The sequence below is a fragment of the Photinus pyralis genome, unplaced genomic scaffold (genome assembly GCF_008802855.1).
Source record: "Photinus pyralis isolate 1611_PpyrPB1 unplaced genomic scaffold, Ppyr1.3 Ppyr1.4_LG3b, whole genome shotgun sequence".
Classification (NCBI taxonomy): Eukaryota; Metazoa; Arthropoda; class Insecta; order Coleoptera; family Lampyridae; genus Photinus; species Photinus pyralis.
This window is the reverse complement of record NW_022170510.1, coordinates 17,370,773-17,395,627: the sequence shown is the minus strand read 5'-3', so window position 1 is coordinate 17,395,627 and position 24,855 is coordinate 17,370,773. Positions and strand designations below refer to the sequence as shown.

General features: G+C 36.0%; 2 protein-coding genes across 3 annotated transcripts in view; one reads left to right on the top strand and one right to left on the bottom strand.

Annotated features, from left to right (window-relative positions):
- Nucleotides 1-852: 852 nt before the first annotated feature.
- On the top strand, nucleotides 853-14,114 carry LOC116167259 (chaoptin-like). Of its 2 annotated transcripts, none has more exons than XM_031482575.1 (14): nucleotides 853-1,024; nucleotides 5,246-5,528; nucleotides 5,575-5,745; nucleotides 5,796-6,280; nucleotides 6,329-6,639; nucleotides 6,692-6,911; nucleotides 6,961-7,185; nucleotides 7,346-7,745; nucleotides 11,815-12,062; nucleotides 12,106-12,390; nucleotides 12,438-12,632; nucleotides 12,688-12,972; nucleotides 13,026-13,501; nucleotides 13,552-14,114. In XM_031482575.1, the coding sequence occupies exons 1-14, from the start codon at nucleotides 1,022-1,024 to the stop codon at nucleotides 13,814-13,816; spliced, it is 3,852 nt and encodes a 1,283-aa protein (XP_031338435.1). In that variant the 5' UTR covers nucleotides 853-1,021; the 3' UTR covers nucleotides 13,817-14,114. The 2 variants fall into 2 exon arrangements, with proteins under 2 accessions (XP_031338435.1, XP_031338436.1); XM_031482576.1 differs by having other exon boundaries at nucleotides 854-1,024; nucleotides 7,346-7,736.
- Nucleotides 14,115-19,196: 5,082 nt separating this feature from the next.
- Nucleotides 19,197-24,855, bottom strand: part of LOC116166939 (homeobox protein Hox-A1-like) — a 72,400-nt gene continuing 66,741 nt past the window's right edge. Inside the window, exon 2 of the mRNA XM_031482158.1 lies at nucleotides 19,197-20,444. Within this exon, the coding sequence (XP_031338018.1) occupies nucleotides 19,993-20,444 (452 nt within the window). The 3' untranslated portion in view covers nucleotides 19,197-19,992. The remainder of the gene's footprint in view (nucleotides 20,445-24,855) is intronic.

Genomic DNA, 24,855 nt, shown 5'->3' with positions numbered 1-24,855 from the left:
AGAATTAAATCTTGAATCTTGGAAACCTTTGATGCTGGGTATAGGGAAATGCGGTGTCAAACGACGTAGATTTTCATGTACGAGTACTTATATTTCGAAAATGCAATTAAATATAGGATGTTCTATTTAAAATAAAATAAGAAAATTGCTATCCACATCTGGTAAAACCGGAAGTGAAACGATCATGTTAATATTTTCTTTCGATAGATCATGAAACACTATTTTTAGATTTAAAATATTAATGGGAGTCTGAAAATTTTAGGTAACGGTTTACGTGAAACAGCCTAGGTAGGTGTATTGTATTTGCATGGGAAGAGTAGTAATGTAATTTGATAATACGAGCAATTATTAGTCGGTTCCTAGTAATAATTGCTATAAATTAGGAAACTTTATTAGGTGACCAAGAGTAAAATGGATTATAAAATCAATAAAATGGGTGAAAGTTAGTAAAACCTTGAAACAATTTTTAGATATCTAATGCGATTCGCATTGAAGCGAAATGTATTATGGGGGTTGGCTCTACAAAGAGTATTCCACAAATATTAACTTTCGGAAAAAAACGACAGCACTAACAAACATTCGTTATTAATTAGGTCTCGGTCAGAATGCCAAGTGTAATTAGACTAACGTGTGCCTACCTAGTTAAAAATTAAATTCTCCCACTTATAGTTATTAGGCAGATGACAAATTTTGCATTAATTCATTCTTAAGTATTAAATTTTCCTATACAAGTTGCCAAAAATCTAGTTTATTCATGTGTTTTATCGCCTCATTTTTTTACATTCAGGAAAACAGTGGAAGCATTATGGTATTACAAAATAATCTTATTAAAGGAAGCCAACTTCTTTTACATTATTAAGGTTTTGCGAGGCGAGTCTGACGAAGCTTTGCAACTTGTACGTCTTATTTTGGTTTTGTGCTCAGTTGTGTGCCTGTGTGGACCTTTGGAGCCCTAATTCTTTGAGGTGTACTTAAGATGATAAGAATAGCTTTGGAAATAGTGAAGTTAATTTGAGAGAAAATGGTAAGCAATGAGTATATGAAGATAAAACGATCAATGCGCTATACTTTTTCAAGTAGGTACTTATTTAGGTAGTTATCCAAGTAAAGCAATGTAGTCTATATAGTTTTGTATAATGCAGTTACGTGTTACCATTCACTTGACATTTGTTAACCACCCTTGATTCACGATTCCAAGTTTTCGTTTTAGAGTGTAGCCTCGAGTGTAGCATACTACAGTGAAACATTAAAACCAAAATTTTTGTGCTGTGGCATGATTAATTTTAAAATTACCAAATTTTGATCACATACTAAATTATAACCCTTAGTAGTATACCTTACTATTTACGTTATTGATGTTCGGTGGATGATGAGATAATACGAGTATAATTAACATTTTTCAGTACATATGAGGATTTTACGTCAGTGACACTTTAACTCTACATGTGCATTACTGTGACGTGTTGTCACTTTTGAACTAACACTTTTAGGGGAATCGTTCTAGGGTCCTGGAATTTTTTGCAATAAGTAGCCTACCTTGAAGGAGCGCCACAGACGGTCAAAATAAACAAAACCAACTACCGCCGTTCTTTCTGACTCGTCATAGAGGGTAATAGGGGGTTTGGCGGAGGGGGGCGCTGTTATCCTTCGTGGTACTTTAATGAAAGGCATCGACGAAATGAATTAATTTGTACTGTCGAGGCGAATATCTTCAAAACGAAGTGTCCAAAGGGCAAGACATATGTACTGGTGATGGTAAAAGTTTCAGTACAAATATCTGTAGAAGGGAGTGTCGGAGGAGAGTGCTCTGAAATGGTGGAAAGATCGTCTACGTCTAGTCGAGCGATGTAAAAATCTAATGTAATATTGGAAGAAGATATCTACAAAGGGAAAATGCAATATTTCTTTTATTAGCACTTTCCGTGTTTTCTTGTTGCTTTCCTCTCTTCTATTTTGATGGTCTTCATTAGTCTCGCTTTCCTCCTCTGCAATGCTTCATTTTCTTCTCTTCAACTTTTGTTGTCCACTCCTATTAAGAAGTTTCTCGAAGTATTGTTTCCACTTTACCGTCTGATGTTGGTGGTCTATTTTGGTATTTCGATTTCGATTTCCGTATTCCGGTTTTTCCCTTTGTGTATCTATGTTTGTTTCTTTTCCTGATTTACTACACCTTTAACACGTACCTTTTGTTGCTTGTATTCTTGGTACCTATTATTGTTCGTTTTTTTTGCTTAGATACATTTGCCAATTTTCTTTCTTAATTTTTACCTGTGTCCTTCCCATTCCACCATATAGTTCGTTTCCTATTCTTTTTTTTTCTTCTCATATTCTTCTAAGTCAACTTTGTCTGCAAATTTTTACCTCTTGCGCTTCCGTAATTTCTGTTTCTACCTTCAGTTGCTTCGATACACACTTCTTTACTTGATATTTAATGGTTGCTTTACGTATGTTTGTATTACGAATGTGCAGATTGAAATTGGGTATATTTGTGAAATTTTAGTGGAAGGAGTTGCCTATAGAAATCCCGTGCTAAAAATGGAATTCGCATGCGCAGACATAACTTGCTGATCACTTGTGTGAAATTGAACTGAAAATGCTTCTTATATAACCGAATTGAAGACACACATTGCATTGTGTATGCGCAAAACCAACGTTCTTTGTTGCAGGCGGTTTTTTCCATATAGGTATATGTTAACGGAGGGTGCTTCTCAAATAACGGCTTCCCATTGTTTTGGTCAAATGGCCGAAAAAGAATTTGGTTGAAGTAATTTTTTCGGAAAAAATACGGTTATAATGTGAAAATGCCATTTTTGTAAATCGCTTAGGTACGATGACGTTTATCACATTTATGGTTATCATGTGCATGAGATCCATGGGTAGATTTTTTTGCATATGAGGGGTAAACTAGTTTAGTCTGAATACGATGAATATGCATTTAGAACCAACTTTCGAAAAAATTTTGCATATGAATCCTTGAAAAGAAATCATTTGACACCAGAAGCGCCTATCCCTAACTCAATGACCTATCCGAACATATGTGTTTGCCTTGCCTACGAATTATTGCAATTTGCAAGTGCGAACCGAACAGATGTCTACGGAGATTTTTTTAAAATAACGAGGAGTGCATTAAATATTGAAGGGAAGTAAATGAAATTGTTTTTGATAATTTCCTTTGGACATTTGGAGGTCTTAGTTTCATGATCAAAGATCTCCTGATATAACATTTTTAGTTCAGCGATCCTCCATATTGGGGTTGCAATTTTGTCAACATTTTTGCAAAATAGGAGGAGCTTATTCAAACACTTCGGCAACGCCGTTATTACCAATCTACATGTCAAAATTGTCAAAATTTTTGCAAAATAGGAGGAGCTTATTCAAACACTTCGGCAACGCCGTTATTACCAATCTACATGTCAAAATTGTCAAAATTTTTGCAAAATAGGAGGAGCTTATTCAAACACTTCGGCAACGCCGTTATTACCAATCTACATGTCAAAATTGTCAAAATTTTTGCAAAATAGGAGGAGCTTATTCAAAACTTCGGCAACGCCGTTATTACCAATCTACATGTATTCGTTCGTGAAAAAACTAAAGTTCTTGTTTTGACTTTCTCTACCACCCAATATTTTTTTGATAAACCAATAATCTAAAATGACAATAATAAGTAATTCAACTCATTCAAAAAATAATAATAAACCTTCTACGGTTAAAGTCTATTAAAATATACATAAACTAAAAAAAAACAACTTAATTTGTTACTTGAAATTTTTACACATCACGTAATATTTTACGATTTTTTGGGTTACAAACAAGATACAAAAATTACAATACTTTTTCGTTCCTATTATTTGGATGTGGTGTAGATCTCCCGAGAATCCCTTGTAGCGGAAAATTCCTTTAGGGCAAGGTCTGCGCTCTTTGGTATATGTAGTTTCTTGCTTTACAAAAAATGGAAAAACCTCGACATAATTAGGTATGTTGACAAATTAATGTGCAGTTCGTCTCAGATTAAGTAGATTTACACTGTCTCGGCATTCCACCAGATCAAAGATGTTAATAGACAAGTTTATGCTGGTGATGATGTCGATGAACGTTTATATTTATAATTTAATATACCTACGCGCTGTTTAGGGTGGGTTGTCGCGATTTTACTAACGATATTATTTTATGCTTTTAATTCTGTAACTGTCTACATTAATTCGTTTGTACAGAAACCGCCTCAAACTTTCTTTGAGTGTATTGTTCTTACAATTACCAAAGAATTCAATTTACCATAAGTTATTGTTTGAAGATCTCCAGATACGAAAGAGATGCACTCCGAATAATTAGCGTGCACCGCAATAAATACAATTGACGTACCTACACGAGTTATTTTTTGGATTTCCATTAAACACAGATAAGTAGGTGCTTACTACTTCCGCGATTAAAACTGTCGATTCTTCTCCACAAACTTAGCGTGCAATTTTGATAAACGATCAATTTCTTTGTTCTGGTCGCCACGATAATTTATAACTCCGAATCGAAACTCCGCGTGTTTACACAATCTCTACACGCTAACCGTTTACGACTCGCGCCTAGTTTCCACCAAGCACGGGCCCCCTATTCTTAACTATTTTCATTGCGGTACTCGATGCAGACATTGAATAAGTTACTTATTCAATAATGTAGACGGAACCAACGCAAAATTGACGGCTCACTTCTATCTTCCTCAACCTACGCTTTCCCAACGCAGCCGACAAACGGAGTCGCGATAACAAATATCAATTTTCCTTTTGCTTAAAAGTTAAATCACTATAAAATTACTCACATTTTCATTACAAATACCGCACTATAAGTTAAGGTGGAAGTATAGACATTTCAATTGACATACTCATACAAGAAGTATAATGATGGCATAAAATTAAAATGTTTTCTGTTTTTCATAACAGCATTGTTTATTGAATAAACAAAGATAATAGTAATAATCATAATAAAGCATTAAGTAAAATTTATTATTAAGACTTAACAATAAAAACTGCTTGTTGTAGGAATCACAGAGGTAGGACTTTATTAAAAATATAAATCAAATTAATCCAGCTATATTCTATTTTCAATAATCAATCCTTTAGATCCTTCAAAGATATTTAAATCTTTCAAAATTTAAGTGGTTGGAAAATAGGATCTGCAAATCACCAAGAAAAGGTGTCCTTTTCTGCATTGATCAATCTGTGCTGGTCCAAAATTTTGTATGCGCGCTTTTTTGCAGGAATTGGACAGACTGACGTGGTTATTTAGCGCAATTACTATTTACACATTTTTAAGCGCTAGCTTCTGTGCAGCAAGGGAAACAGTTTCAGCAAGAGATCCACCATGTTACTTCAATCCTTTGTGTAGCTGTTCAAAGGCTGTTCCAGATCTTGGCATTGTGAGATGTCGAGATACGTCTCTATCTATGGTACCTCAAGCAATTAATGCCTCAAAGGTATTCATGTTGCAGTTGGACAATGTCGGTTTAAGAAGGCTTGAACCGTATTTTGTTCAAAGCACAGGTACATATGACATATTCATTTGGCTACGATTCAATAAACGTTGCAGGATTATACAAACTTTCGATTACACACAATCCACTGCCTACAATTCATGACGATGCTTTCGTTGGATTAGAGAGAACACTGTGGAAACTTGACTTGAGTCACAACGATTTATTGCACGTACCGAGTAGGGCAATTCGGTACCTACACAAGCTTAAATTACTTGATCTAACCAGTAACAAATAACTTGATCATTTTGAAAAAATTTAATGAAATTTATTTCAGATAATGATATTACCCGCATCTATCCAGACAGTTGGAAAGGTTTGGAACATTCTATGGAGACATTGATATTGGCGGAAAACTCCATTGCGTACTTAGCTCCAGATGCGTTTACAGGATTACCATATTTGGACAAAATTGATCTACATGGTAATAATTTGAGAGACATCGATCCTTCGGTATTTCGAGAAGGCATGAATAAACTTGCCCACGTAATCCTTGCGGATAACCTACTCAGCTCTATACCATATTTAGCTTTGTCTCCATTGACGATGCTTAAAACGTTGGATTTAAGCTATAATAGAATTACTAGAATGTTTCCAACGATGGAATCGGGTGCTATTACTATTCAAATTGATGTTAGAATGTCACTAGACGAGCTTAACTTGGCCTACAACCAGTTAAGTGTACTGGAATCTAGTTCGTTTCAGTATTTCAACAGTATTAATGTGACGTATTTGGATGGAAATCCCCTTTCGACAATTGAGGTGACATTTTTGGCTTCAGACGTAGGTGCATTTTAACCTTCATTTCAGGATGATGCCTTTCGACAAGCAAAAATTAAGGAACTGTACATTCGAGCTTGTGGTTTAAGTGTGATAACTCCAACAGCATTTAGCGGTTTGGAAGGTTCTTTACAAGTATTAGACTTATCTGGAAATAATCTAACATTTCTTCACAATGACTTTCTCGACAATTTTTTCATGTTGCAATCATTTTCTATGGGAGATAACTTGTTAACTTCGTTTGAATCGAATGAAATACCAAACGGGTGGCAAAACAACTTGATTAGTTTAGATTTGAGTGGCATGAATAACTACATCATCTCTCTGCAGAAATTAAAACAGTACTAACCAGTTACTAACAGAATTGTGAGTTTCTTAACCTTGTGCTTTCAGGTTCAAAAGTTTGAGAAAAGCGTATTTGAGTCGTCTTCGTCAAACATCTTTGACAACGGAGGATTTTGCGGAGTTTGGTGCCAACTTAGAAGAGCTGCATATAAATTTTGCCGAGCTTAAATCGATAAAGAATCACGCATTTAAAAATGTTCACAGTTTAAAGGTGTTAGATTTGGCAGAAAATAGAATTGAACAAATTGAGAATGACGCTTTTGTAAATGTAAGAGTGCTCGCAGGTGTCATGTTCAGTGTAATTTTCTGTTTTTTAGCTTGGACACTCTTTGACAATTCTTCAACTGTCGCATGCTTTTTCATCAAAAATGGGTACATTACCTCCGGAACCTATAAAACTTCTATGGAATTTACGGCACTTAGATTGTAGTAATAACAAAATTAGAAATGTGCCAGACAGTACCTTTAGTTTGCTTAAAAAGTTAAAAATTGTGGAACTTCAAGACAACGAAATCGATGCGATACATCCGGAAACCTTCCAGGTGAATTACTATTCAACCGGTTTTTAAATCCATATTATGGTGTTCACAATCCTTAACAATTTTTTTTAATATTCTCAATTCCTCTTGTATTTAGCAATAGAAACATAAGCTATTTAAATCATTGTTTTGTACCTAATCTTACTTTTGCTTTAATTTTTAGGGCGATGTACATTCGAAATTGGAAATAGTCTACCTATCTTTTAACAAAATCACATCAATTCAAGAAAATACCTTTTCCGCCCTGGAAATGTTGGAACAATTGTATCTGGACGATAACAAAATAATGAATTTAGATCGACGTGCATTTAAAGATTTGGAAAATTTGAAAAGGTTACACTTAAAAGGGAACAGAATAACACAGTTAACACAGGCCACGTTTGAAAATCTTCCCGAATTAGAAGACTTGGATTTATCCTACAACGCTTTGAACGATTTTCAGTTTTCTGTCTTGGATCAAGTTGGAACATTGGCAACTTTCCGTGTGAATGTTAGTCATAATAGGATATCAGACCTGAGTCCGGCCGTTAATTATGATATACTATCAGAAGGTGGTAAGTTTTGTAAGTTTAAAGTCATTTGTGTTGAGAAGACCATTTATACTTCAATATGATTCACCAAGCTTGCTTCTTAGTCGTCAATGTATGTATTTTATGAGTAATCGTTTTAATTTTAAAAGTGAAATGTAAGGCCTCCCGCGCACTAGCGGCCAAGTGGCGCGATCCGGTACGGCCCCGAATTCGGTTCCGATATAACCACTTCCGTTACATCCCTAATATATGAGCTGAATGAGCGCGCACTAGCAGTCGACTAGTTTACCAGGCAGTCCAGTAGTCCAAATCACTCTTGTTTTTAGTACATGTGACGCACGTTTGTCAATACGGAAGATCAACAAGGTTTTCGTACAAAAGACGCTACCAGGGATACACAAAGTACCTTTTTTGGGTTTTTCTTTTTATCCCATGCAAGGTAGCAGATAGCAAATGCTTGCTCGGCATTCAATTCACAACTGCACTGACTGACTACTTTTTATATAAGAGGCTTGACGTCTGCGTTCGATTGATCGCCTTGAACTTTCGGTGGCGCGACTTGGCCGTGGCCGCTAGTGCGCGGGGCCCTTAGCTTTCAAAAATAAAAAATGCGCTATGATGACGATGTTGTGTTAAATTTTTTTGGAGGTTGTAAGTTTCAATCAAATACAATCTGTCCCCAGATTTACTTCACTGTACAGTAATTGATCAAAAATTTACTTGTTGATCCTAGTAACGTTCAAAGCAATTTGATAGATGCCTCCATCTATTGTTGGAATTGGACAACGAAATTTTGCCGCGCATACAACCAGCGCTTTGATTAGTGCGTGTCGATTTTCATCTTTCTTTCCTTCATACGCCGTAACAAAGTACACTTCGTTTAAACAAACAGCCGAAAGCGGGAGTTAGAACGCATGGATTTTAATTGCCATCATCTATAGATATTGATCTCTGGCGATAGGGTTCATAATTTGGGGATTCCGAAGTATTGTTGGACCGATTTCCCCTATATTATCCTCTTGAGGATTTAATTTGCGTTCTTCCTTTCTTATCATTTGTTGCACTACAATTTCAATCGACAATTGTTGCGTCATCTAGCCCTCTTATTTAAAAGGGTTTTAAGTACCAATTCAAATTCAAGTCGAAATCAACGTTAAGGACCAACTTTAGTTCCGGATACGTTTTACTGTACCTAGGATTTTTGTTGGACCTACAAGTTTGTAACCTTGCGTTAAATACACCGTTACGACAGTTTTTATTGTAATATTTAGTGTTTGAATTATCCCGTATTTCTTTTGCTACCTAAACTGATTTCTACTGTTATTACTAGGTACCCTCGTATGTATGTATGTACGTTCTCACTTTCATACGGGGAGAGTTAAAATAAAAATTGAGTGGCGCTCAACCCCATTGGTAAGTGTAACGAAGTTAAGAAGATCATATGATCAGAAAGAACTACCGCTGTGACAGATCTCAAGGTTGTATTTTTATTTTCCAACTCTGAGCAAGTTGGCCGTTTATGCGGCGGGTTTGAGGAAACTCTGCCAACCGTTACAACTCGTTTTGATGCTTTGGGACCCCGGCCTGCTTGGTTGGAAAAGTATTTCAAGAACTTTTTAATTTTGAAAATTCAAGATGGCCGTGGCAATTTAGAAAAAATAATTTGTTTCACTACTAGTCTAATGTATGATGACGTGAATATTAACTTTTATTCTCGGCAGCTTTTGAAAGTGGTCATGAGTATAATGAGGTCATTATTAACTAGTATAGTCATTAGTCAATAATGAGAACTGTCACGCTGTCAGTTTCAGAGATCACAAATTTCACGCCCGAAATTTCGTTCAGACAGGTTCTCTAAAATGAATCATTGCAACTTCTTTCATTTCCACACTTAAAATTGTGAACTTCTCTACCTTGGTAGATAATATGCCGTATCATTGACCGAGAGGCACTTTACCTCAACAAATTTTTTTCTCATTTTCACGGCCATCTTGAATATTAAAAAGGAAAAATGTGCTTGAAATTCTTTTCAGACCAATCAAGCCGAGATCCCAAAACATCAAAACGGATTCAAAAATTTTTAATCAATTACATGTAGGTATAGTGAAGTCAATCCAGGGACACACTGTATAATTTACGAAAGTTTTTATATAACTTTTATTTCATATTATTCAATAATCGGCGGTTTACGAGATTCATTCGTTAATGTAAACCTCGATTTACCATACTCATATGTAAATAATTATTAATTATACATAAATGGAATAACAGTTACATCATAAAAAATGTTCTGCAGATGACGATGTTCATATAAAGTAGTCTTGGGACCCTTATAGGTAAAGTATTTCGGAATTTAGCAATAAAACTTGTAGATTGGTTCATTCGCCACGGATACCTCTACTTCTATGTCTTGTCCAGGGAATCGTTGCTCTCTGGGCGAATATTTTCGGATTTTAAACTCTAATGCGTATAGATTGCAGATATGCAAGATTTTATAACCACGACAGTTTGTTACGAGAAGCCTTTTTTAAATAGTTTTTAACGATTTCTATGCAAACCAAAGAAGAACCATTCACTGAATTAAATTTATACCGCCTATTTTTTTTATTAATTTTTTTCGGATTCGAACGTTTAGAACAATTTAACTATTCCGAATTTTAACAGCCAAATCAGTCCCTTTTTTTTCGCTCACTTCGAAATAAACTTGATCTCAAAAGTTAATATGTAATAGTACTTTGTAAGGAAAAATACTGTACCGGCACGTTTAATTGATTTGTCCTTGACCGCGTCAAGTTGTGTTTTGTGCGACGGAATACGTTTACTGCGCGTTGCAGTTTTTATTTTTTCTAACTACACAATTATCTCTTTTTGGTTGTAATTTCCAAATTTTCAAAACAAACACGTTTAATTAATTAGAGGAGTTAGCTTTTCCACGGTTAAAGGCGCAATAATCGCGCAACGATTTAAGTTCTAAACCTATACCAGACATAAAACTTGATTTTTACCGAATTTTCTAGTATTTTTATTCGTAGTTATAACTTGAAATTTCTATAATGCCCTAAAAAACAGCTCTGGCGAATCCGAATAATTTGGAAAAAAAATAACTCGATCTCGATCTGAGTTCTTAACTCACGAGCTCTATCGCGACTTGATCTGTAATGCCTTCAAAGAACTTCTTCAGAATTAATCCCTACCTATTCTATTTTAAATTAATTATTATTACCGCCAAGATGACGTGTCATAATTAAGCAAATTATATATTTGTTTAAGAGTAGATTTGATTTACACTAGATTTAGCCTATTCTTTGACTACCTACACACTCAGATTTCCCAAAGACATCAAAAGTTCACTACGCAATAGAATTCAATACTTAGATTATTTCCTTCATATTATAGTAAAATAATTATTCGAATTGCTATGGTTACTCTCCATATATTTTAGCGATTATTTGCAAATGTCAAAAGTCGGCCTAATGACGTTAATAAGCTCGAGCTAAAATCTAATACTTTTTTCCCTTGTATAATAAATAACTTTCTTATTTCAAATTTGAACTTTATCATTGAAATTGCTGTATCTGATTACCGGACTACAAAAAATAGCGTAGGACCACAGGACTAAAGTGCGTCCTAAATCCCTCAGGTGCTTGTTGCCCTCAACTACATTTCGGGCAACAATCTGCCCCCTCGGGATTAAAACACACACTTTAGTCCCTCGGTATATAATATACTATGAATATATGGGTTTTGAGCGCCGTGGCGTTATAGAACTTTTTTTTCAAAAAGTAAACCTACATTTTTTATTAACGATCGGGGGTTTCAAATGGTTCTCCTCCAGGTAGCGTTGCTTGAGTTTAGACAATAAATGAATTACTAGTCATAAACAGAAACAAAAGTAGCTCTTTTCGGTTTGAGCCAGAAAACTCAAGAATTTGGCACCTGGTTTTTAATAAAATCGAAATTTGATATAACTTAGCTGGTCGATTGAATCCGAATTCGAATCCAAAGCTCATACATCATTGATATACGTGATGAAAAGCTTGTTTAATCATAATTCGCTTTCTTTTAAGTACTTAAACGAAAATGTACAACAATTGTTTTTCAGGTTTTGAAACATTTCATTCAAATATTAAAATACTAGACTTCTCTTACAATAATATTTCCCAAATAAGTAAACACTATTTTGACCCAGTGGAAATTTCATTAACGCACTTGTACTTCAGTCACAATCTCATTTTAAATATAAGCCGGGAAATATTCGGGAACATGCCGCATTTGCAATGCATCGATTTATCATTTAACAAATTGTTGGAATTCGAATACGATACCTTCAAAAATACCAGAAATTTACAGGTAAGGAAGGAAGGACGAATTCATTAAGCATGAACTTTTGCAGGTTATTACATTATCAAATAATTACATCGCCGAAGTTCCAAAAGATTTATTCCGCTCATTATATCACTTAAGGGTAGTTGACTTGTCACACAATAGATTAAGGTTTGTCCCCGACAATTTATTTAAAGAGGAAGGCTTGGAACGTCTAGATTTGTCAAATAATCAATTAAGCATGTTGCCACTTACAAGTTTATCTACAGCAGCAGCATCAACCCTTTGTGAATTGGATTTGTCATTTAATGGAATTTCTTCGTTAACTAGCGGAGATATGCTGTCTAAATTCGAGGTTTGTCTCATCTGCTATCTCATTTATTACGATACATCTTTCTTCAGAGACTTTCATTTCTGGATTTATCTTACAATAAGTTAGTGCAAGTAGATGACGGAGTATTCGGAATTTTACATAAAATCTTGTATTTGGATTTGAGTCACAACTCGCAGTTATCTATAGATAACAATGGTAAGAGTTTTCAGGGGATCGAGGATACCCTACTGTATTTAAAATTGGATAATCTATCGCTTATGTCGGTAAGTATTAACTAATTTTTATAGGGTAGGTAGTAGATGAGCGCTTCTATTTTAGGTACCAGAGTTATACCTACCGAATTTGGTGTATTTGTCTTTGTCTAAGAACGCATTGTCATCGATACCGACAGAAATGGCTGGGAATTTAACGTCCCTCCGAGATTTGAATCTTGCTGATAACAATTTAACGATAGTACCTGTCGCAATTTACTCTTCAACGGATTTGGAACGACTTTCACTATCTGGAAACCCAATAAGTGTGTTAAGTAACACAAGTTTCCTAGGGGTCGCCAACCATTTGGAGGAGTTAGATATTACCGATTTGCCATTACACACATTTGAGGTAAACTAATTAACGCATACCTACTTCGCAACACACTTGTAACGCCATTTTAGGTGGGCACGTTAAGCAAGTTACACTTTTTGAGAACATTGAAAATTGGTGCATATAACGCGAAGTACTTCAATATACCTCGTGTTTTGGAAAGCAACTATGCTTTGCGCAACCTAGAAATAGAGGTGAACAGGGAGACCAATTTAAAATCCGAAATGTCGGGACAACTGCCGTTAAAGTTGCGAAGCGTGACAATTTCGGGAAAATCGTTGAAGAACCTAGACGCCGATGTTCTGGACGGTGTGAGATATCCGCAATTTCAGTTTACAGTGCACGACACCGGATTGCTAACGGTCCCCAAAAATTTGTTCGACGACTTGTACTTCATAAGAAATTTAAGTTTAAGCATCAAAGGAAACAATAACCTTCAATACTTTGGAAATCCTCTCACCGCAGCCAAACCTGGAATCAGACAAAGAATATTTCTTTTGGACGTTTCGATGGAAGGAAACAAATGGAGCTGCGATTGTGGATTGAGGTGAGTCTGAGTATCGCAAAATAATTTGAAATCTTATTGATGGTTTGCAGTTGGGTTGAAGCATGGCAAAGGAAGAGGCGGCAGTACATTTGTGATGATTATAATGAACTCCCATCTCCGGCATCGCATTTATATAATTGTAGGCACATTGAAGATGACATTAGGAATTCAAATTGTGCAAACAAGGCCAATAAAAGCCTGATCGAAGTACTTAAAACTGATATTGAATGTGAATGGGGTGCCGCTTCTTCATTACATTGTTTAACAGTTACATACACATTAGTAATCGCTGGTTTGTTATATCGTGTGTTTTAAATAAAAAAAAGAGATTTGTCAAATCAAACTCAATAGTCTGTTTCTTCCATTGTTGCATGAACCTGAACAATGAACATACTTTAAAGTAGAGGCGGTACAATAACATAATGGAAGAAGACTATCGAACTATTTGCAGTCTTATTTAGTTTAATAACATTCTTTTCAGCATATCATCCATTCTTTTCCCTAAATTGCGTAAAAGATAGGTTATAATTAAGTGAAAGTGTAGATTTGTATACATAAATTATCGCAGTATATATTATGATGTGAATATCAAAATTAAATATTTGGAATTTGAGACCATTTTTACCAATTGGTTACCCACCTTCGAAATCGATTCAAAATATCGCGTCACATTTCCTATGTAATGGAGCCGAGCTTTCTTCCACCATCCTATAGTTTTCTGTATATTTACATCTGGTCTGGTCCGCATTCGGCAGCTTGAATTCATATTTTCAGTCTTTTTCTCTTTTTCATGGGCTAATTGGTAAATAATATCTCATAACGTTGCTGGTGGAGAACATTGCTATGCTATTTACGTTCATTTTAGGCAAATGTAACAACATTTCTTTGAGATAAGTACACGGTAAGTTCAGGCAAAGTAGAGATGGATCGGGGTGAATATCGGGATCCTTGTACACTAGCAACACGAGCAAAAGGAAAATACAGTAATAGTAAGCTTAGAACATAAAAAATAATTGACGTCACAATCGATTTAATAAATGGTGATTTAATAATATACATAAATGCAATGCCAACATTTAAATTTAAATTAAAGTATTGTAATCAAACGTTAGTCTTTGAAAATAAAGAACAATTACCTTTTGAAATACAGGTCGCAACGGCCCTGTTATCCTTGTTGAGCTCAAGAAGGGCGCGTTCTGCCTAATCTGTAACAGATAACAACACAAACAAACAAACAAGAAGAGTAGTGAATAGCGTCGCACATGAAATATTGCGTAAGCAGTTCTAACGTCTCAATAATAATCGATTATCGATATTATCGGAAATTGAAGTTATCGATTATCGCTTTGTCGATTATCGATAATTTCTTATTATCTGTACTGTAGTTATAGCCGATGTTCGAAGGAAAATTACTATGAACCGCGCAGATATTATCGATATATAGTTATCGATTATCGGTACTCATCGATAATCGATAAATATCAATAATCTAGCTCTATCTATAATTATCGATAGACTCCAATTATTGATAATTATCGATTTTTTTGCAGCCCTAATGATGGACCATCATTTTCTGGGCCATCTTCCACCTCCTCCATCAATTTGTTGCTGAAGTCCTTATTTTCTTCCTACAATGGATGAGGGGCGGTGAATTTTTCTTCCTCAACAGGAATATATTGGAGCCCGCTTAGCCTTTACAATTCAGGCAGATTGTCAAACATTTAAATCCTGTCTTTCGACAGGTGCACCGTCCCCTGCTCTCCATCCTACAATAGCAAGTGATGGAGTAAAGCATCTCGGTGGGGACAGGTTGGAACAATGCCAGGCCGCGTCGTGTTTTCTTCCACGCCACTCCTGCACCTGGTGGTATGCGCGCAGGGAGTGTTTCCTGCTTCTGAGGTGGAAGGGAGGGGCGAGAGGCTAATTTTTGCATTTGCCAAGGTTTCGGTAAGCATTTCATATCGCACCTCATGAAGGGTTGAGGCTCTGTCCCTGCCAGCTTACACTTCAGCAAAGATTTCCCCTGCAGTGAGCATCATAGGACGCATCCGAGTTTTGAAAGTTTTGAACCGCATCTTACAACTCTGAGTTGTTTACTAAGGCTTTAACAAGCTTCATCTGGAGGTATTGCCTTTTCCTGGATTCAGCAAGTAAATGTTTTTGCATGAGGAGGAAGCCAGTGCAGTAAGAAGGATGAGCAGGCCTGTATCTTCTTCCACAGTTGTTGCCACAGTAGGGCACTCACTAGCTCTTGAAATATATGTCGTGGCGACGAGAGTATCCGCATCTTGCACAGCTTGGCGAGCTGTGAAACCTTCTGATGTGAGTTTGGTCTTTAATATGGATATTAGCCGGTCTTTATTCTTCTCGTTAGACAGGAACCTATCGTTCGGCATTGTGGACGTCACGTTTTCCGTAAATAGAAAGTGGCTGCAGACCATTTCTGTTGGTGACAAAGACACTCTGCTGGCTTTGAACTTTTCGCTTTAGCCCCTTCAGGGTACTCATCAAAAATTACTAATGTTCTTTGAAGGTTGTAGTGACCGTTCATACGTATTGATTAAGGATGGTTGGGAACTTTTCCTTTGATCGCCATGGTACCTTGTGTAACAGGAAGCCGCCGTCAATCACAAAGGCACCCTGGGAGAGGTCAAGAGATTCGGTCACAGAAGAAAATAAGTAATAGAAGACTGACTTCTTAGGTTTGCGCATCCCTGTATCGTCGAAAATGGAAACAGAGTGTGGCGCTAACTCATGTTGAAAAGATGATTTGAGCTGTTCATTCCATTGTTTGAAGAATGCGATTCCTCTAAAATATAGTCGTTTTCATCATCAGAGATATTCATCTTTGACAACACAATGTGAGCCAATGCGACTTGTATATCAAGATGTGTCGCCTGACTGCATGACTTGTGAGCATTTTCTCTGTTGCTGCTCGCGCATATATTGTGCTCAGAACATCTTGAAACCTGCTACCTTCCATGATATATGCTATGGTGGTCAATAGGGGGAAACCTAGGCGCACAATTACTGAAGATACGGGTGAATTGGGATCACAGGTCTAGGCGCTGTCTCCATTTTCCATAAATACATATTAGGTCACTCGGAGAAAGTTGCACTCCAGCTGTCATAAATGACAATGGATTTGAGGCCCTGCTGTCTGGTTTTTTTGAAAAGGTATAGCAATGGTATAGCATGTGATGCAGTGATTGCTTCTAGTGGTTATACATTAAAGACCCTCCATGGCATGGAAGGTGTTATTGCCGTCAAGGGTATTCATATTGGCATTTGCGTTGTCTCCCGCAAATTCGTTGAATGATATGTCTTTCAGTATCTGTGGTGGTTGTTCATTTCATGATAATTCAAACACTTTGACACCATAATATGAGAAACTCAACTCAAGCAGCTCAAGAAGGCCCTTTGATCCTTATTTATAGTACAGTGTTGCTCCAAGCCCAGTTAGAATTGACTAGATAAAACATCCACGTCTCGTTCCATTGACTACAGCATGAGTAATAGAGACGACCTTGGTTTTGAGATGCGATACTTCCGTCTTCTGTTGTTTCTTTGATGTAACAATTTTCGTCCAAGGCACTTGGCCGGTGTAAATATCCTTTTCTGCATCTCCCAAGAAATTGTCTACTTTATGGCAGGCATTATTCACATAAATGCGTGATCTGCTGTTTTTCCAGATGAACACTGCAGCTGTTTTAATAATGCGAAGACGCTCGCCTGTTTTGTCATTCTTCTTCAAGTTGTACCAGCTGTAAAGATCTTCTCTGCTTAGCTTCGAAAGCAGAACACGGAGCTCTACCCTTTAACAGTCACAAAAATGATTTCATCGCCATACTTTTTTCACCAGTTTGACTTTCAGAGCAGTCGTCGGTGAAACCTCCCCTTTGAAGTCTTTCAGATTCTCAGGGATGGTAAATTGGCACAAGCGCATAAGTTAATTTAACTAATACACGCCAATGGTCGTAAAACTTGCAACTGTACAACAACCAATGGGATGTTGTACTTATTATAGATATACTTGTCTATTCAAATGTGTGTTCTTTTTTAATGCATTTTTCAACAGAGTTGCGCTTAGATACTGATGTGGCCACTCCTGGTCCGTCCATCAATCAATCCATGCGTGTCGTTAGTACCTTCATCTCGACGGGAAAAGTCCAATGATTTTCTTCCAATGTGACGACGATTTTTCAATTTCCCCACTACGCTCGACTTCAAAATTTTAAATAGCAGCATATCGTGTGTCACATATCAAATTAGAGCTTTTGAAAATTCCTATTCATTAACGTTTATCGTTTTGAACCTTTATACCTGAATCACAATCTCCGTTTTAAACACTCAAATGCGTGCGAAAAAGAGCCTTTAAAACACACGTGCTTTAAAGTTGCTAAGTAACGATACTTCAAGTATGACTTTTGAAACTGTCATCTGGATGAAATAAAAAATCCTCTTAGGTCGCTTTCTGTAAATGCAGAACATTTCTTTGGCTTTTGTACCTATCCTTTGGTTGAAGCTTTCACAAACGCGCGTAATTTAGGGTATGCTTCCAAATCTGTTCCACTTTTTAATCGCAGCATTGCTTTAAAGTTTTGAATGAATGCACCAAAATATAGAAGATTTAAATACCTTTGACATTTCCTTCATATATGCCAGCATTATGGATGCATTTAAGACTGTATTCGTAAGTAACTTCCTATTCATCCATGGAAACAACTTTTCATATTCTTTATAATAGGCTTTACTGGAGTTGGATTTGACACCTACAAACGTTTGTTTAGATTTTACAACAATCAATTTAATGGACGGTGTATTATCTTTTTCAACGGAAATTGTTTAATTCACAAAGACGATGATTTTTATAAGCAAACGTCAAGTGACATTTCCATGGCAATCGTGAAATTACGAACATCCAGCCCGCTTACTTAGACATGTATTCGAGTATAACGTCAATATGATTTCATTGTATTTCCTATTTTTAAATTATACTGCAGGTATAATAAAAAATACTATAGATACACGTGTATAATTGGTCTTTAAAGCACTTGCAACGTTAAAGGCACTCCGCTTTGCGTCGTGCCCTTAAACTCGTTGCGCGTGCTTTAAAGACTTGATTATACACTTGTATCTTAATATACTATTTAAATTTGGTTTCATATAGTATACATCTATGTTTACATTTTTAGAGCATTTTGTCATCTAAAAGAAAGTAAACATCGAATATAGTATGCTACTACCTTATAACCCAACTATTTACTAATCTATTTCAGTAAATTTTCCATTTTCCAGAAAATTTGGCATATCTTCGGAAGTCATCGGAATTTTCCGGTTTTTCTTTAGAGCATGATAATAACTCTTCTCTAATTTGACCGTTCTCATATCTTCTATGGTTTCCGAGATTCCCACGATAGACATTCTTATCTTGGGCACGGCGCGGCGTATACCTGCACTTGTCGCCTATAAGACTTCCTTCTTTGTGATATGCATTAGTAGCTAGTATTGTAAAAATTAAGGACTGCTAGATTTAGAAATTCTTAAAAATATGATCCAACAAAAACGTTATTCCCTGAGAAACTTAATTCGTGTTTATTTATGGCATTAATATATACATATCGTACACTTAGTAATAAATAGATTCATTTACAATGTCATAATCTCTTACTCTTAATGTTAATTACACCGCCGGTGAGAATGTATTAATGATACGATTACTATACCATTATTTCGTTCTTTTTCATTCCTTGTACCAGTTACTATTAAGCAATTTTGTACTTTATCATGAATTAAAGGTAAAGGATTAATACCAAGGCGTAGAAGGGCTACGTGAATATTTTTTAAGAATATCGGTCTAATTTTCGAAATTCTGGTAACAATTCAAATTATCCAAGACAAGTAAGTGCGAATTTCCGAATTTAAGTCTGAAATTTCAACCTGCAATCTCATTATAAGACCATCGCTTAAGTAGTAGGATGATTGGTTCATATTTTTTGTTATAATTATATATATATCTAGGATTGGGATCGCTTATTAAACTCATTTTTGAGGATTCAAATGGTGAATTCGATCACTTCAATAGAAAGGGATTTGCAATCCAATCCAGATCGAGTATCTAAGTTCGTGATCGGAAGATCCAAGTCCAAGAAGAAAAATCTGAAATTAATTCGGAATTTGTGTCCTTCTACGCCTTGGTGGGTCAGTATTCATTTTGAATGTCACACAATATAAATCTTTGCCGGAAATCCGTTAAAGAATAATTACACATGCAAAAAATACCAGCCGTAATTAAACAATAATTGGAATATTCTCTCGCATTTTCAAACAGTTTGGCTGTATTTGCTACTTTGGCTATTAGTACCTACAGTTATTCGTAATGATATTTAAGCAATTATGTATTGCAAAATTAGGTCTGAAGTACTAAGAGAATTTATAGAAATAATGTAAGTAGGTACGTAAAATGTTGCTTTCCAGGTTTGATTAAAATCTCAATTTGATTCGCTATTACTGTTCTCGCTGTTACCAAGATGGGCATTGTCGGAGTGATTGACGTTACTTCCGCTCGGCGAATTTCCACTAGAATTTCTTCCACTTCCATTATTAATTGGTTCTGAGGGTATTAGACCTTCTTTCATTCTCTTTTTTTGTTTCATTCGTCGATTCTGAAACCATATTTTCACTTGGGTTTCGTTCAGTTGTAATGCGGACGCAATTTCGATCCTGCGAGCTCGCGTCAGGTACTTATTGAAGTGAAATTCCTTTTCTAATTCCGTTAGTTGTTTATTGGTAAAGTTCGTGCGTCCGGTATTTAAACAGTTTAATCCTAATATCGTCGAGTTAATTGAAGAGGCTGAACCCAAACATGAGCTTCGTTGACTAATACTTGTGGCCTCTGTGGGCGACGTGAAGTCGTTTAAGTTTGTCGTGCTCAATTTGGAACCTGCAAAAAAGCCTACATTAGAATTGTTAATTATTTTTTCCTATTGACGTGGGTTTTATATGCTAATGTAAACAGTGATAGTTTATCTTAAATTTATGTAAGAAATATATACAGCTAACCCTTTGGATTTACGTCAAATGTAACATTAAAAGTAAGGGGTCAATCAGTAATTTGATGCAACATTCTTTTCGAACTGCTAATCTAAATGGACGTCCACTGTGCTTGACCAGCTGCTACTTATGTTATTTATAGAAATAGATTTTACTGCGTTCATCAACAAAATATGCGTTACTTCTTGGGAAAGTGTTATTTAATGGGTATTAGTAGGTAATTCACAAAAGATGCGCTAACGGTATAAGTGGACCGAAAAGAATTACCTGAGGTATATTAATTTAGGTAAATCAACAAAATCCGGCGAATTCGTATCCAACAGTATACACCATAGGAATAAATGGTTTTTACCCAGGTTTATTTTCTTGTCGGGGCATATTTTTTGAATGAATTGTTTGAATTGATGTGTGTGTGTGGGGGGGGGGGGGGTGTTACACATAATTTGAAGGGATAATATATAGGATCTTTATCGTTGTAATGGGGAAAGTCCAGTGTCTCACAAACGAAGTTGAGGAAAATTTAAAAGTAGCAAAGGTTTGTTTTTAGCACATTTCCACAAAAATTTAAAAAAATGCGTTATTGTGGCCACTTTGTCCGTCTGAGAGGTATTTAAATGAAATTTGGTACATAGCCACTTGGAATAAAAGCAAATTAACGCCGGTTCCAAAATTTGGTTTTGCGCATGCGCAGTGCCAACTTCCTTATTTATGAAAGCATTGAAATGAAATTCTTCTTATAAACCGAAATTGAAGTAACACGTCAAAAATGATTACGATTACACCTATGCAACGCTATCTTTCGTATTTGTGGCCGGATTTTTACGATTTTAACAGAAGTTGCATCTTACACAATGGAAAACATATCCATTTTACAATGTAATTATCCCATGTTCACTATTAAAAAAGATATCCACTTCATTGGCGAATGTTGTACCTTCTCATCCCAGAGCTACTTCGTAATTATTAACGATCCTCGAGATCATTTATAATTTTGTATTGCTATCTACCTGTCCGTCTGTCTGCCTGTCCGTCTGCCTGTCCGTCTGCCTGTCCGTCCGTCTGTCTATCTGTCCGCCCGCCCGTCTGCCCGTCCGTCCGTCTGTCTGTGCCTGTGTACAGCCGTCCGATTGCTTTAAAAATTGATACACATGTTTTTCAGGATATAAGAAAGGCCACTATCGTTTTTCGGGCCAAAAAGTTACACCCCAAAAGCCTAGAGGGTCACATATTTACTGTTGCTTTAGCAACTATACTTGCGAACAGTTGAACAAACATGGCATTTTGATTCCTAAATGTAAGAAAAGCCATTTGTACTGTTCTTAAAAAGAAGCGTATTAGACTGGTTCACTTTTCGAAGTTTCTATGTCCTAGGGGCATTTCAGACAACATTTGGCCAACAAGGCTTTTTTTACTAATTGGTACCTGCTGAACACGAATATCGATGTTGGCACCTCGAAATCTGAACAGGAAGTCCATAATTCAAGATGGCGGCCAATTTCCGAAAATGTTGATCTTTTCACACATGCGACCGATATTTTCGATCTAAAAACTAATTATTATGTTATTCCTGACGTACGATAATAATAGTTAACTATTGTTTTAACAATAATGTTATAGTTTTTTTAGTGGCAGGATGCGTAAAATTAAGAATTAAGGAATTCCTAGTTCTCCTTGCCAAAAGGACTTGCAAAACGATTGTTTCTAGTAATCCCGACACATATAAGTATTCCTGACATGCGTTTATATTGCATAATTCTCCCTATAAAGTTTTGATAACTACAATCTTTCGAATTTTACGTTAATTTTCAAATGAAAAAAATGAAGGAGTTCAACTACACTGCGGTGTTTCGGAAGATCCTTATTTTGCTAGGTATTAATTACCGTTACTCAGGATATCTTATTATTATTATTAAAGTATGAAAGCATATAGAAAAGTGAAGGCAAATTTATCTTATTTTCATGGTGTTAGGTCAATTGTTTTCTTGAGAATTAGGTACCCAGTACAAATCAACTGAGCCTTGCGACATTTACAAAGTTTTGACGGTCAATCCTATTTACAACCACCAAGGACGATATCTAGAGCAGCATTCGGAATTAATCTAACGTTGTGAGAATGGTGATGTAGCCATTTTCATTTCTTTCCTCAGGAAATCAAGGATAGATATGCTAGTCTGGGCGACATTTCAGAGTTTTAGGTAGTGATGTGGATTGTAAAATAACGATTTGTAAGTTACATAAAAAACGGTTATATTACGCGTAACTTACAAGAGGTCGGTTTTTTAATGTAATTTATGTCTTTTATGAAACTTACGTAACTTACGTTTTTTATTTAAAAAACCGTGATTTTTGTAAGTTACATAAATGTAATACCTATTTGAGACATTTTGATCGGTACTACCACAGACCATCAACGGTACTACCAACGTAAACGATTCACCGTTGAATTTAGTTAGGTTTAATGAAGATGATACAGCCTCTAATTCACGATCTGGAACTTCTTCCTCCAAACGACGCGTGATGGCGAAATACCTACTGCTTGGGTATTTTATTTAATACACCAAAATATATAATTGAACAAGTGTTTTTATTTTCAAACACTCCCAAAATCCAAAAAGGTTTACAGAACATTAAAAAAAAACATAAAAAACATACCTAAATGACATGTAATTTTACAAAAATATTTGTAAATTACATAAAAAACATAAATTACTGGTAATTTTACTGTAAAATTACGGTTTTTTTAAAAAAATGGTAAGTTACATAAATTACATAAAAAACATAAACAATTGGTAATTTTACACGTAATATTACGCACTTTAAAAAAAACGTGTAATTTAACATCACTAGTGTTAGGTCAAAGAAGTACCTCTTGAAACTTACACCTGATGTGCTGTAATTATGGAAATGGATGATATGCTAAAGAAGATTAGATGGAATCCCAAGAGAATGGAGTTCCGAATTGTTAGATCTAAAGCTTCGCAGCTCCTGAAACTCTCCAATGCTTCTCCACTCTGGGAAGTCCTACTTGATTAACCGAGATGGGGCAAGGGACGTGCGCATTCTTCCAAACAGACGTCTGGTAACGACTTCTCCCTACCGAACTAAGCGGGATGCGCACCGTCGGTGGAAGCTATGGTATCGGCTACCTAAAGAGAAGAAAAGACGCCACCTAAAATATGCGAGCCAAGTCGATACTCTGAACAAGTGAAGTTTCATGTACCTAGTTATGATACCATCCTTGTATAGTTTTGTCACGAAGATTTTTGCAAAAGATATATCATCTCGCTGAGGAGTATAGTACCCGGCGTGAACAGTAAAGAGCGCTTTTGAAACACTCTGGTTCACATCCGGGTTCAGATATAGATATTTTTAAATGTCCAGTGGGTTGGGTTAGTAGACCAGCCTTGCCTGAAACCCCCTCCTAAATAAATAATTAAAAATAAATGCACCCAAACGTGGAAATTCACAACAGCAAATGATGTGACATCACTTCCTGTGATAGCGTAAAAGGACAGGATATTCGATACTACTGCTTTTGGCCAGTTCCTCTGCACATCATTATGGATAGCAAAAAATACATATCTTTCTTGGAAGTACCGGTCAGCAACCAAACTTATTTTGCCAGTATTTTCTCGAAGTGATGAAGAAGTAACAGAAATACATCTGTATCTGTAGCGTTATCCTAGTATCCGCTTCGTTGTGAAAAGCTTCTAAGGAGGAAATCTGTGTCGTCTGACGGTTACAGAAACCTTTTCTTTCATCACTGAAGCCTCCAGCAATCACCAGTACGCCGTCAAATGAGGTGTCTTCAAGGTGATGCGACAATAACTCGTTTCTTTTGTTTTCCTCTAATGAAAGGAAATTCTTCCATATGTGAGGTAATGGAACATCGCGGATATCTATCACACGACGCACAGGAACCAAAATGCTTGCCAAAACAGAAATAATTTAATAATTACACGATGTGAAGAAATTTAAACAGTAGCCATACAGTAGGTATAGGTACTATGAAAAAAAGGTTTCCACTTCTACACACTTTGACTATGGACCATATATATAAGAGAAGTATATGGATAACCGCCTATGATTGCAATGTGCAAATTGTTCGCCATAAAAGAGAGCTGCCCTATTCCTTAGTCCTCAACTCTGTATTTATGCGCAAACTCCCCAAGTAAATATTTACTTCTCTCCGCCTACTTTTAAGTAGCGCCAATTTCAAATTTCATAACCTATAACTCGAAAATAGGGTTAAAATTTTATTAAACCATTATTGTGTGCAATTACCATATGTAAACACAACC